The sequence below is a fragment of the Glycine max genome, chromosome 16 (assembly GCF_000004515.6).
Source record: "Glycine max cultivar Williams 82 chromosome 16, Glycine_max_v4.0, whole genome shotgun sequence".
NCBI classification, from domain to species: Eukaryota; Viridiplantae; Streptophyta; class Magnoliopsida; order Fabales; family Fabaceae; genus Glycine; species Glycine max.
The window spans coordinates 35580869-35596148 of record NC_038252.2 but is presented as its reverse complement, the minus strand read 5'-3'; the positions used below and the strand labels follow the sequence as shown (position 1 = coordinate 35596148).

The window sequence follows — 15280 nt, the reverse complement described above, 5'->3', positions numbered from 1 at the left end:
TTTCGGCGCCTGTTGCGGTTAGGAACATAGGCTAGCAAAAACACTAATCATTTCAAGAGAAATGTTAACACACTTTTCTAATATATTATTTTTATTTTAAAATTTATCAAAATAAAAAATTCAGCTGATCTCATATTTTATTCAGCAAATTTTTCTCATATATTAAGTCTTAGGTTTTTAAAATTATAAAGCTAAAACTAAAATGTTTTACTAAATGTATTTTAAAGTAAATTTTATACACAAAAATATTATGATTTTATAAAAATTGTTTGGTCAAGGGAGACATATTGAGCCCTCCTAACTATAAGCTACCCTGAGGGTTTCTATCTTTTTTTTTCCCACTTAATTTTTGACTTTGGCAGCAAGGGTTAAACCTACCACATCTACATGACTATGTCTTACTTTCCAATAAGTTACACCTAAATAGCTAACATATTCCTCTTGCTCACGCACACTATCTTTCGTAAACTTTTCACGATCATCTTTATATTATCAAATTCATTTAATTAAATATACAATTATCTTAATATTATAAGCAAGTCTCTGTATAATCATGTAGTGTTTCTAAATTGAATGAGCCTAAATCACACAGTCCTGAAAAAAAAAAGAGTCATATTGTCAAAATAGCCGTAAAAAGATAGAAATACTAAGTTATGGGCAAGATTTTGATATACTATAGCCTTAATTTAAACAATAAACCTAAATGTCTAAATATCATAACTCAACCATGCGACGAAATGACAATGTGTTAATTTTGTTGCGTCCTCAACCATGCGTATGCCTCAGGCCGAGGGAATTCTCACACACCACTCCTAACAATTTCTAAGGAATTCCACAACGTGTCTATGCTTCAGACAACAATAACGTACGAAATAAACAAGTAGCATCTAATAACGTTAAAATAAGCACACACATATATCGAGCCAACCAACGTTGGAGGTAGAAGAACAACAATAATATCAATATTTAATTTCATTTAGTGTTAATTTATTAGGAACTCAATGTAAAATAACAATTTATTAAAAAAAAATACAAAATTTGAGTATTTATTAAGAATAAAAATATATTTAATTTCATTTAGTGTTTAATAGTGTTTTGGTCTATTTTTTTTTTGTTTTTTTATAGTTATTTCTTTTCAAATTTGATGACAACATTGTCATTGGGTCCTTCTACCCTTCACATCAGCAAATTGGACACTAAAGAGACTCGGTCAGAAACAAATAACTACTAGGGGTACAATAACATGAGAGGATTTAACACTTTTGGAGTAGGAAAATGTACTTTAAGAAAAGAAAATTATATGTTTATCCACAAAAAAATTAATATTTTACATGTAGCACCACAACCTAACAATTTCTACCTACAACTTTTTCTATAGACTATAATATAATCTATCTCCACTCATTCATTCATCAAGATTGAAAAATGGATTCAAATGCTTGTCTACCACACTTGCTAGTGTTAGCAATAACATTGGTATTGGTTAGTCATGCAATGGGAGATTCAGCTAAAGACAAACAGAAATGTGCAGAATCCCTGACAGGTGTTGCAACGTGTCTGCCATATTTGGGTGCTGACGCGAAAGCACCCACAGCAGATTGTTGCAGTTGTCTCACACAAGCCATGAAGACCAACAAGAAGTGTGTCTGCCTTATTCTCAAAGACAGGGATGATCCTGACCTTGGCTTAAAGATTAACATGACAATTGCTGTTGGTCTCCCTTCTCTTTGCAAAACACCTGATAATCTCTCAGTGTTCTGGCACGTTCAATTTCTAATTAAGCCTTCCTTTTTCTTAAAGAACACTACACTACAGTGTTATGTTTCCATTTCCTATGCAATGAATGATCTATCAGTCTTGTTAGTTGTCATATAACAACTTATGTTTTTACATTCAGTTGAAGGAAGTTCCTAGAAGGGACAGATGAATGTTATATCGGGAAGAGATTGTTAGAAAGTTTGGTTGCAGTTGCAGGGCTTCTAATTTGGCTTTCATGAGCTTAACTCAAATACTACCTATATATTACCATTTTCATATCACGTTGAAATGTAAACCATTGATTAGTTGATAGTGTAAAAAATATTTACACTCTTGAGTGTACTAAATCTCTTGATTAGTTGATTACTTTTGGCTACGCATGACTAATTAACTTCTGAAACGGTCAGCTACTTCATAACCTTTTGATGTCATTCTCCCCAACAAAAAACAATTGCAACTTGTTACCTAGCAACAGCTTGAATTGCTTGCTTTCACACGCACTTAGTGACCCTAGATGCTTGTGAAATAAATTGTTATAACCTTCACTGTTTTTCATCAATATTACCAAAATTTCCTTAAAGTGTTCAATATTTCGTAATCTTCATAATTAATTCAAAATTCTCAAAAGATTAGTATATGACCTTTTTTCTTGTTTGTACTAGGAGAGGAATAAATGAAAAAAATTCAGAAATTTGTGGATTGCAATTTGCTCAAATGATGTGTCTATTAGTTCTTTGAAATTTGTATTGGTCATATTTATTTTTACCTTTTAATAGATATATTGTGCTGTCATCCCAAGAGAAGGATCAAACATTGATGATGCAGAGGTGCTAAGATATTGCAAGAAGAATCTTGCATCTTTCAAAGTCCCTGAAAAGGTCTTCATTACTGATTCTTTGCACAAGACTGCCACCGGAAAGATTTTGCGTCGTCTTGTGGCAGAACACATTGTCTCTCAAATTTGAGCAACTGATCAAGTCCTACTTTTGAAGCCTCCATACCTGGCCATACATAGTTGGAGTCCACACACCATAAATTTCAACAATAATTTGGCAACTTGGCATTTAAGAGGAGGGTAATTCTGCAAATGGTCTTTCATTCAGGATACAATGGATTGTAGTTTTCAATGGTTCACGTGAAATGTTCACAATGTAATGTTTTCAATGTTTTATAGGTCTTAAATACCAATAGCAGACAAGATCATGCTTATGCTTTTTTGCTATCGTGCTCCTGTTCCTTGCCACTGGTCTTGATGAAGCCAAGCATTGTCTCTTTGCCTTTTAAGTTGTACATAGTTGCAAAACGGGTACATGTGAAAGAATAATGCTTATTAAAGGTAAGGTTGATTTTAAAGTGGGCATGCAAGAATGCATTCATTATCTCAAGTAAATAAAATTCAAGCGAATATGTGATTTGGATTAGAGAATAGTATTATCCAGTGCACACTAAATTGGAGAGATTCCCAACATGTGGTTTCAAAACTAAAAGAACTTACCAACTATTTGAATTTTAATCTACGTGATCTAGCTAATGTTTTCTATCAGAGAATTACAACTAGTTGATCTTAAGTACAAAACTATACTAAATATGCAAATCTTTACATCTAAAAACAGAATTTAAATAAGGCTCTCAAATTTGAAGAAAAAAAAGAAGATAGCAATGACTACAAATTGATCAATCTGCCAATACAATGATAAAACATCGGTTTATTCTAAGCAACACTAAAAAGTGATACTACATGAACAAAAAGATTGAAATTATTGACCATGCAGTATGAATGTACAGCATTATTTATTTAATTTTTCTAATACAATTTTATTTTATATTAATACAAAAACTCTCACAAAACAACTTCTTAACTACTAGTTAATTACTACTTTTATACATAAAAAAACTAGTTAATTACTACTGCTACATAGCAAAAATTCCTTAATTCTTCGAGAATTATATTCCTTAATTTCACGTGGTTTGCCTCAGTTGTTTGCCGCAGGTTTCAATATATCCTTAGGAATCGTCGATTGTCAAATCGTTGTTAAATAACGGCGCTATATATAATTTTAGTATTTTGACGTAAACTTTTGTTCCTTGCATCATCTAACATGTCGGTTGATAGCACTTGCATAAACTTTTGTTCCTTGCATCATCTCATGTGTCTCCATTCTCCATTCTCTGCTTCCACTAACGATTAAACCTTATTGATTAAATGAATAAAATTAATTTTAAATTCTTGATTCTAACAGCTCACGTATAGTCTGTTGAATCAAATGGATTAGACTCTTGATATCATAAACAAAATTAAAATTTGATTCTTTGTGTAAAATAAGGCAAACTAATTAATTATGCTTGTTATGTTACTATATATATCATTTTTCCTGTGTGGAGTAACATCAAAATCAAAGTAACAAAGTTACTTGCATGTTACTCTAACCATAATTCCAGCTAAGTCGAATATGGTTTCATGTTTTGTAAAACAATTTAGATCCCCTTCATCAAAGTGTATTTGTCTTTTACACAAGTTTTTTCACTTTATTTTATTTCCCCCTGAATCAATTGTTGTGTTATTCATACTATTAAATTAGTCCGATAACTACCATGTCGATCATTGTTAGTTTTGTTTCCACCATTGTTCGGAGTACGTATATACTATTACTTTATGATTAAACGTGTTACTTAAATTGCAGATAAAAACTCTTTATAATAAAGTACAATTGTTTATAACTACAAAAATTATATTGAGTCAATTTAACACTCATCAAAGACAGAAAAGCATTACTTTAAGATTAGACAGAGGCTCATACCAATCATGGCGGTGGTTATAATTACACACATCAGCAACTGTAAAAGATCTTGCACAGCCACAGAAAAAAAAAATGCTTGATGCACATCTGATAAACTCACTCAAGGTCTATGTATTAATAGTGTAAAAGAGAGACTGAATATTAAATGATAAAAATATAAAATAATTGTTTTGTATTGGCAGAGTACACATATATATGCCCAAATGTAGATTCAAAGTTCAAACATTTTGGGCCTAGATCATCCCTCCTAGTCATAGCCATCTGAATTGGATCGACCCCACCCCAAGGTTTGTGTTGCATCACTTGCATGCATTCACCCACCACAGTTGTTGTTATAGTTTTCTCGTGATTTTTGTATTGGAAAATACTATGGACAAATATAATTGATACAGTCATAATTAATTATTGTCATGTTGCAATTACAAAGACTCCTCAAAGAAAATGTTTAGTAAATCATGATCAAGTAGAAATTGCAATGGCAAACTGTTTTTTAAAATTTTATTAGTCAGTTGTATAAACCCAAATTTAGTTATATCCAGGTATGTAATATTTGCCATTTTAGTGCTCTGTTTGGAAATTTGCGTGTCGAATTGTTTTTTTTATACGTACCTACACAACACTCTTTAGCCAAATACCACTGTTCATGGAGGAATCTGTCCTGAAAGGAGTATAGAACCAGAAACAATATGCGTGGTTGTATCTATCATTCTGAAAAAGAGAAAAAGTGGGATACGTACAATAGTAGGACTGTGACACTACTAGAAAAATCTATGCACCTTTCATGTCCCTAAATTTATGAACAAAAGATTCAGGTATCGTTTATTGAATTTGTTTTATATGGAGTGTAAAGTCATCATATCCAATACTAATAAGTGTATGTTTATATAATTCTTTTTAAAATAATTACTCTTCTTTATTTTCATCTATTAAAAATGTTATCACATTAATTTTTAAAATAAGCTAAATGAAGCATGTTTCATAAGAAATTAACTTTTACTGTAATTGTTACATTTTTTAGTAACAAAGGGAGATGGGTGAAGACGGTGAAGGAAAAAAAATGAAGATAATGTCTATGTTGTTCAAATAACAGTATTAATTGTATTAAAATAGTTAATATTAAAAAATATATTAGTAAATATAACATTGTTGTGTTGGCGCTATTTATTGTGCATCAAAATATGTAAAAATAATAATTAACTTGTAATTTGTATAGTTGGTATGGGTTGTTTTATCTATCCTGGATTTTGTTTTATCACACATATAATCATTTATATATATATATGGGCTACTATTGTCACTACCAAAAATGCTATTGAGACTACCAAAGCATTTGAAATTACTTGGTTATCCTTAGTTCCATTTCCCCACACCTCCTATCCTTCCCCTCTTTACGTTCAGCTACTCTCCCTCTTTACATCCAAAAACAGAATTTAAATAAGGCTCTCAAATTTGAAAAAAAAAAAAGAAGATAACAATGACTACAAATTGATCAACCTGCCAATACAATGATAAAACTTCGGAGTATTCTAAGCAACACTAAACAGTGATACTACCTAAGCGAAAAGATTGAAGTTTGAACCACACATGATCAAGGAAATGAAAATAGGCATACCGCCATGATCTACAAATCAGCAAAGGAGCAATCACTATCCAGAATCCCACAATAAATCCAATTGTCATACTGACAAAAAACCAATTCACTCCATATGCATGCCCATGACTTCCTTCATAACTATGGGTTTTCCCATTGGAGCTGCAGTTTATGGGCAGTGGTGGACCACATAGATTGTTGCCGATGAAGCTGGAGGCATCAAAGGTTTGCAATTGAGTTCCTGTTGGAATAGTCCCCTTCAAATGATTATAAGACAAGTCTAGCATGCTCAGAAAGCTCAAATTTGCAATGGTTGGAGGGATTTCACCAGAAAGTTGATTCCTCGAAAAATCAATGGACTGTAATAATCTCATATTACCTATACCTTGTGGAATATGACCAATCAATTGGTTGTGGGACAAGTTTAAAAAATTCAATCCATTTAGATATGTGATTTCTCTTGGTATTTCCCCTAATAACTTGTTACTTGACAGATCAATGCTTGTTACCAAACCCAGAAAGTTTCTGTACTCATCTCCTCTTCCTTTCAGCCATAGTAGCACACTAACTATACTTTGCGTGGAAGAGTAAAACCTACCATGATATTGTCCTTAAGAATAGATACGAGGATCTGTACTTTGGTTCTTTAGTGTCATGGCACTCAAGTTACTGAAACAGCTCGGTATATTGCCAGACAGATTGTTTTGTGCAAGGTCTAAAACCTGAAGATGCCTCATCTGACATATTTCACTTGGAATGTGGCCGGCAAATCTGTTTGATCGAAGGCGGAGGATTTTCACATTTAAGTGGTTTTCTCCAACCCATGTTGGAATACTTCCTGAAAGATTATTTTCCCCAAGGTCCAAGGATATCAATTGGTTATTCTTCTTCAAACTGGTTGGAAATATTCCTGAGAGTGTGTTGTTATGAGTTTGTAAAGACTGCAGGTCTGCCAAGGAACCCATGGATTGGGGTAAGTTCCCAACAAAATGGTTGCTTTGTAAATTTACATCCACAAGAGATGTCCAATTCATCCAGCAATCAGGTATCTCTCCTGACAAATTATTTGATGCAAGATTCAGAAATTGTAATAGCATTGGCTTGTCCTGATCGTTACATAAAAAGTCATTCATGGATTCAGAGAATGAATTGCTTGAAAGATCTAACTGAAGCACATCACTTGAAAGATAGGGTAATTTACCACACAAGTGATTTGACCTTAGATCAATAGTTGGGATAGATATTGGATTCTTTAATGTAGTCCCAATCTCACCATGGATATGATTACGAGAGAGGTTTAAATACAAAACCTGAGAAAGTGCTTCCCACATCTGTGTGGGAATAGAATCGAAAATCCCCGTGTTAGATAGTCCAACATATTGAAGTTTGTTTTGTGACTGAATCCACAATGGAAAGCTGGGACCTAACTGCCATGATGTCACTTCCAAATAGGTAAGTTGAAAATTAGGAATCCAATGGGACCCACTTTTAAAGTGAAATTGTTCCCTGATGCACCAAAGTCCGTCAAGTTTGTAAGATTTGCAAGATCATCTTCCTTGACAACTCCTTGAAAATTATTGCCACTAATGTCGAGAAATGACAATTTAGAGAGTGATCCAAGACTTTCAAATGGATTTCCACTGAATTTATTAATAGACAGATCGAGATATCTTAATGATGAAAGTTTTCCAAATGATCTAGGAAGAGCACCACCAATTGAGTTGTTGGAAAAATCTAGATGCTCAATATTTTTAAATGCCCCAATATGATCTGTCAGATTGCCTGAAAGTCGTGTACTCTGAACTGCAAGAGTTGTGAGTTCATGGGAAATACAAGGAGCTAGAATTTCTAAAAGTTCATTAACCTGTTGGTTGAGTTTGAGATATGATAAATCTATCACCCTTAAGTTGCAGAGATTACCCAAAGAAGTTGGAATGGTTCCTTCAAGTTGATTATGTGACAAATCAAGTTCGACAAGAGAAGTCAAATTTCCCAGGGCATCAGAAATAGTCCCATGCAAGTTGTTGTAACTTAGGTCCAGATACTTGAGGCGATGAAGACCGTATAAGCAATCAGGTATAGAAGATGAGAATGAATTGAAAGACAAGTCAAGATTTTGAAGAAGTGTGAGGTTTCGGATACCACCAGGAATCGGACCTTGGATGCCATTATCCAGTAATTGAAGAGAAACAAGTTTCTTCAATTTGAATATCCACTTGGGGACAAAAGAAATGGCAGGGGAATAACTAGTGAAGGAAAGATGGAGAGTTTGCAGAGATGAGAAGTTGAGCAAGGATGGTTCATTATAGTGAGGGAGTGTGCAGTCTGACAAATATAGGTGGGTCAAAGAAGGAAGAGATTGGAGAGTGTGTAGCCAATGAAATGCTTTGGATAGGTTTGCATAACTCAAATAAAGATATTCAAGCTTCCACATACTTGATACCCATTCTACATTTTCAGCAAACAGAGGTTCGGAAAAATAATTTCCGAGGTCAAGATAGACCAAATTGGAGAGATTCCCAATCTGAGATGGAATCTTCCCCATGAATCCAGTATGAGAGAGGTCGAGGTGAGTCAAGGAGGTCATTGCACAAAGGAAAGAAGGAATTGCCATACCTTCAAAATCATTGTAGCTCAAGTCAAGATATCGAAGCTTAGAGAGATTCCCGATCTGAGAGGGTACTGTTCCGTTGGCAGAAACAGAACTCAGGTCAAGATACACCAAATTTGAGAGATTCCCAATCTGAGGAGGAATCTTCCCCATGAATCCAGTATGAGAGAGGTTGAGGTGAGTCAAGGAAGTCATTGTCCCGAGGAAAGAAGGAATTGACATACCTCCTCCAAGTAAATAATTGGCGCTCAAGTCAAGATATCGAAGCTTAGAGAGATTCCCGATCTGAGAGGGTACTGTTCCGTTGGCAACATCTGAACTCAGGTCAAGATACACCAAATTTGAGAGATTCCCAATCTGAGGAGGAATCTTCCCATAGAATCCAGTATAAGAGAGGTCTAGGTGAGTCAAGGAGGACATTGTCCCAAGGAAAGAAGGAATTGACATACCTTCTCCAAGAAATCTATTGCCGCTCAAGTCCAAGTAATTCAAATGCTTTAAATCAGCCAAACAAGGACTTATCTCTCCACCAAAGCTCCATCTCCTATAAGCTTCCTCATCGAAGAGATACTGGTAATCATAGTCATGATAGAAAGCAGAAGGTGAAGTGTGGAGGTGAAGCTGAAGAAGATGGGAAGTGACGTTGTGGCAGAGGACTCCATACCAGTGGCAACAGTTGGTATTATTATGATTCCAAGACCAAAGCCTATTGGAAGGATCTATGAGATTATTCTTAAACTTCAAAAGTGTCTCACGCTCACTTGGGATGCACACACTCTCTCTGCATGGTAAGCTCAACAACCAAAGCTGGACAAAGACAAGAATATAAATGGAGGAATTCATGATCACACAAGAATATATAGAAAACAAGTGTAGTTGTTGGTTCTGCATATAAATCATCAAACTTCTATTATTTATACTGCTGCCCTGCCTGTTTTTTTCTCCACTTTCATTATTTTTTACCTTTTTTATTATTGTGCCAAATACTAAAATATTCTTCCATTCTTTTTTTTACGCTGGCCTCTTTAAATTATCGATTTAATTATCCAATTCTCCCGAATTAATTCTTAGAATACGAAATTTTTTGTATTTACTGTATCTATCTCCCTTTTTAAAATTCCTATATACACTAAATTATTATTTAATCAATCCTTCCGTTAAACTTTTGTTACGTACAAAAGTCCAACATTTTTTTAAGAAAAAAATCAAGTCTTTATTTCATCAAATTTAATATTAAATTATCAAATTTTCAATATTCAAACTAAAAATAATGTAAAAGAAAATTGTCTTCTAAATCATAGCTTACACCATCAAGTCAATCTCAAGGTTTTCCATTTTTTCATCTTGAACCTTTGGACACTCCACAAAGTCCAGCCATGGATGTTAAGGCCTAACTTCTTCAACTTGAACCATAGGTCACTGCATTACCTTCATATCAAGTTCCCTGTCATTGACAACAAATGTTGCGAGTTAAGTCAAGCAAGGAAAAAAAATATTATTGATGAATAAACCAATTATAGGAAAAGAGTTTACTTTAAAGACTATTTTGGTTAAAAAAATCTATAAAAAAAATTATTTCATTCCAAGCTAGCTATTTAATTTTGATCAATTTTTCAATTCACAAAATAATATTCTTCTTATATGTGAAAAAGACTAATAAATCTTCATTGTCATTAATGATTGTTGTGTTGTCTATTTCTAATTGTTTTTTTAATCATAATATTATTTTCTTTTTATTAAAAATTAATTAGTGAGATACAAAGAAGTTTAACTTGATCTATCATAATTATTGAGATCATAGTTTTTCCTTTTATAAGTCTTGGTCCAAATTTCTCCATGTATTGTTGATCATATTTAACTTAAAAAGTAAATTAGAAGATCTACAAAGAAGTGTGACATGTTTTTTAAATTATAAAATTATGGTCCTAGCTATTTATTGTTAGACCACAAGTTTACATATATTAAATTTTTTGTCTAAATTTCATTTATGGTGATAGTTTAAGAATAGTGATAGAAGACAAAAATAAATATTCAATTTATTGAAATATCTAACTCAATTAATTGATGAATACATCAATTATAGGAAAAGGGTGTACTTTAAAGACTATTTCTATTAAAAAATCCATAAAAAAAATTATTTCCTTCCAATCTAATTATTTAATTTTAATCAATTTTTCAGTTCACAAAATAATATTCTCTTATATAGGAAAAAAAGACTAGATTTAATTATCATTAATTGGAAAAGTTATTGTGTCATCTATTTATAATTGTATTCTAACTTGAATATTATTTTATTTATCATATAAAAATTAATTAGTTATATAAAAGAAGTAAAAAGAATATTAACTTTTTTCTCAAATTTTAACTATCATTCAAATCAATCCTTTCGTTAAACCTGTACGTGTTAAGTAAACAACAAAAAGTCTTGTCTTATAAAATTCAAACATTCTATTACATGCGGTTTGAACCCATAATTAATTTTAAATATCAAATTTTAATTATTCAAAATAAAAGAAATGAAAACAAAATTGTCTCCTAGAGAAACCGTTGGCCACTCCACCAAATCCATATCAAGGTCCCCACTTTTCAACCTTGAACCATAGACTACTCCATCAAGTCTATGTCAAGGTCCTCCATTTTAAGGTCCCCACTTTTCCAACTTGAACCATAGACTACTTCAACCTTAGGACACTCCACAAAGTCCACCCATATTAAGGTCTCTGCCTTCTTCAACTTCTGCAACGCATATATAGAAAACAACTTAATTGTATAAGTGCTTCTTGCTTCTGCATATAAATCATAAAACTTCTATTATTTATACTGCTGCAAGTGTCTTTCTTGACTTTTTTATTTTTTTATTATGTTTCCTTTTTTAATTATTGACTTTATTATCCAATTCTCCCGAGTTAATTCTTAGAATAGGAAATAATTTTGAATTTACTTTATCTATCTCCCTTTTTAAAATTCCTATATACACAAAATTTTATATTGAATTTAACTATTATTTAATCTATCCTTTCATTAATCTTTTGTTAATTAAACAATAAAAGTCCAACATTTTATTAAAAAAATTCAAGTCTTCTATTTCATGGACTCCATCAAGTCTTTTATTAAAAGTCCAACTTTTGTTAATTCAAGTCTTTTACAAAATTTTGTTAATTCAACTTTTGTTAATTATTACAAAATTTGGTATTGAATTTAACTATTATTTAATTCAAGCCTTTTATTAAAAGTTCAACTTTTGTTAATTTAAATATTATTTTGTTAATTAAACCATAGCTGACTCCATCAAGTCTATCTCAAGGTCCTGTATTTTTTCATCTTGAACCTTTGGACACTCCACAAAGTCCAGCCATGTTATGGTCTCTGGCTTCAACTTGAACCATAGCCCATAGGGCACAAACAATATATTAATGATAAATACATCAATTATAGGAAAATGGTCTAATTTAAAGACTATTTCAGTTAAAAAATCTATATAAAAAAAGATTATTTCATTCATATCTTGTTATTTAATTTTGATCAATTTTTTAATTCACAAAATAATATTCTCTTATATATGAAAAAAGACTAGATTTAATCGTCATTTGGAATGGTTGTTGTGTGATCTATTTCTAATTGTATTCAAACATGAATATTATTTTCTTTATCATATAAATATTAATTGGTGATATAAAAAGAAGTGTGCAAAAGAATATTAATTTTTTTCTAAAAAAATTAGTAGCATATTTTGTATTTTTTTACACGCCATCAACTTAAATAATAGGAGAAACATAATTTTAATTTCCATTTTAATTTTTAAATAATTTTAATTGCCAAATTTAAGCAATCATAAAATTTATCATGTTCAATATAATATTCTCAAAAAAAATATTCATATGATAACTTAAATAATCTACTAAGAAATATAATTTATTCTTATGGAGATCGAATACTAAAATAAAATAAAAATATTTTAGATCACAATATAAAATTGTTTAAATCAATGAAATTTCATTTTAAGAAAATATTAAACATTTTTTTAATACTTTAAATCAAAGGTAATTAAATTTGGTTTAATTAGTCTTCAAATTTTAACTATTATTTAAATCGGTCCTTTCGTTACACCTTTGTTAAGTAAATGATAGCATAGCAAGCAAGGAGGTGCAAGCAGTAACACTCACACAAAGATAAAGATCTCTAAGCCATCATTTTTTTTTCCTTTTCTTTTCTATGAACTGTCATTTCTTATCTCTACATGTGAATGTCATGCAGACAAATGATGTCCAAGCTCCACTTTTTCCATTCATTGCAAGTTGTAAGCAGAATGTAGAATGTACGTATAATAAAATAATGAGAATGCCAACTACTAGTACGTAGTACTTAATTAAAACAAAAGTATCAAAATTAGAACGAAAATAACTTTGATGCTGTTAATACATGAGTTTAATTTTGATACACAGTGTAAAAATTTAAATTGTTAATTAATTAGAAATCACCTAATGATTTGTAAAACAATTACTAAAAAAAGTTTCATTTGAAACTTAGTCTTCCACCCGTCTCAAGCTCTCCACATGAAAACTAAGCTCTAGACAAAAATAAATAAATAACCACGAGAAATAATATATAACTCTTTAGTGGACAATTGGTGTTCTTTTGTGCATTCAGTTGAAGGAAGTTCCCAGAATGGTAGAAAGCAAGGGACAGATGAAACGGCCACAGCTAAGAATAGTGCATCTTATATCGGGAAGAGATTGTTAGAAAGTTTGGTTACAGTTGCAGGGCTTCTAATTTGGCTTTCATGAGCTTAACTCAAATATTGCCTATATATATATATATATTACCAATTTGGCTTAACTCTAATTTGGCTTTCACAAAATAATATTCTCTTATATATGAAAAAAAAGACTAAATTTAATTTTCATCAATTGAAAAGGTTGTTTGTGTCATCTATTTTTAATTGTATTCAAACCTAAATATGATTTCCTTTATCATATAAAAATTAATTATTGATAAAAAAAAAGTGGTGAAAAAAAATTTAACTTTTTCTATAAAAAATAGTATCATATTTTGTATTTTTTATAAGTTATCAACTTAAATAATAGGAGAAACATAATTTTTATTTTCATTTTACTTTTTAAATAATTGTAAATGCCAAATTTAAACAATCATAAAAATACTCACGTTCAATATAATATTCTAAAAAATATATTTATACGAAACGTAAATAATCTTCTACAAATAAATATATTTTATTCTTGTCTCAAATACTAAAATAAGAAACATTTTATTTTAATTTACAGTATAGGATTTCTTAAATCAATGAAATTTTATTTTAAGAAAATATTAATAATTTTTTTAAAACTTTGAGTAGTTTACAGCAAAGGTAATTAAATTCGGCTTAATTAGTCTTAAAATTTTAACTATTATTTAAATCAATTATCCTTTCGTTAAACTGTACGTGTTAAGTAAATAACAAAATGTCTTGCTTATAAAATTCAAATATTCTATTACTTGCAGTTTGAACCCATAATTAATTTTAAAATATCAATTTTTATTATTCCAAATAAAAGAAATGAAAACAAAATTGTCTAGTCTCCTAGACAAACCACTTCCACTCCACCAAATTCATATCAAGGACCCCACTTTTCCCACTTGAACCATAGACTACTCCATCAAGTCCAAGTCAATGTCTTCATTTTTTCATCTTGAACCTAGGACACTCCACAAAGTCCAGCCAACCATATTAGGTCTCTATCTTCTTCAACATGAACCATAGGTCACTACATTACCTTCATATCAAGTTCCTTATCATTGACAACAAATGTTTAGAATTAAGTAAGCAAGGAAAAAATTATAAATGATGAATACATCAATTATAGGAAAATGATCTAATTTAAAGACTATTTCGGTTAAAAAATCTATATAAAAAAGACTCTTTCGTTTCAATCTAACTATTTAATTTTGATCTATTTTTTAATTTACAAAATAATATTCTTCTTATATGTGAAAAAAAACTAATTTTCATTGTCATTAATCGGAAAGATTGTTGTGTCGTCTATTTCTAATTGTATTTTAGCCTGAATATTATTTCTTTTTCATTAAAAATTAATTAGTAAGATACAAAGAAGTGTAAAATGCTTGTTTAACTTGGTCTATCATAATTATTGAGATCATAACTTTTTCTTTTATAAGTCTTGGTCCAAATTTCTCCATATATTGTAGATCATATTTAGCTTAAAAAGTAAATTAGAGGATATGATATACCAAGAAGTGTGGCATGTTTTTTTAAATTATTTATCTATGGCCTTAGCTATTTTATTGTTAGACCACAAGTCTTCATATATTAAAGTCTTTGTCTGAATTTCATTTACTTGTGTGGTGATATTTTAAGAATAGTGATAGAAGAGAAAAATAAATATATAATTTATTGAAATATCTAACTATGAAGATTTGCGTTCTTAATGCATAAGCTTTTCAGTTTATATATTATCATTATTTGGAAATATTAATTTGCTGTGTTAATTGTCTATTTCTAATTAA

The 15280-nt window shown here is 30.7% G+C and overlaps 2 protein-coding genes across 2 annotated transcripts; one reads left to right on the top strand and one right to left on the bottom strand.

The window, feature by feature from the left end:
- Window positions 1–1494: 1494 nt before the first annotated feature.
- LOC100808878 (non-specific lipid transfer protein GPI-anchored 14) lies at window positions 1495–2723 on the top strand. Its single transcript, XM_003549038.2, has 2 exons — window positions 1495–1764; window positions 2535–2723. The coding sequence occupies exons 1-2, from the start codon at window positions 1495–1497 to the stop codon at window positions 2721–2723; spliced, it is 459 nt and encodes a 152-aa protein (XP_003549086.2).
- A 4862-nt stretch (window positions 2724–7585) lies between these two features.
- Window positions 7586–9877, bottom strand: LOC100808346 (receptor-like protein 34). The gene is made up of 2 exons (XM_041010398.1): window positions 8645–9877; window positions 7586–8563 (listed from the first exon to the last, which is right to left on the bottom strand). The coding sequence occupies exons 1-2, from the start codon at window positions 9656–9658 to the stop codon at window positions 7586–7588; spliced, it is 1992 nt and encodes a 663-aa protein (XP_040866332.1). The 5' UTR covers window positions 9659–9877.
- Between the last annotated feature and the right edge of the window lie 5403 nt (window positions 9878–15280).

Bases quoted from the DNA above. Each gene is read 5' to 3' on its own strand.
- LOC100808346 (XM_041010398.1), bottom strand. From the start codon at position 9,658: ATGATTTATATGCAGAACCAACAACTACACTTGTTTTCTATATATTCT. The intron at 8,564-8,644 runs CTTGACCTCGGA...AAGCTTGAATAT, and splicing joins ATCTCTCCAATTTGGTCTAT to CTTTATTTGAGTTATGCAAA.
- LOC100808878 (XM_003549038.2), top strand. From the start codon at position 1,495: ATGGGAGATTCAGCTAAAGACAAACAGAAATGTGCAGAATCCCTGACA. The intron at 1,765-2,534 runs GTTCAATTTCTA...ACCTTTTAATAG, and splicing joins ATCTCTCAGTGTTCTGGCAC to ATATATTGTGCTGTCATCCC.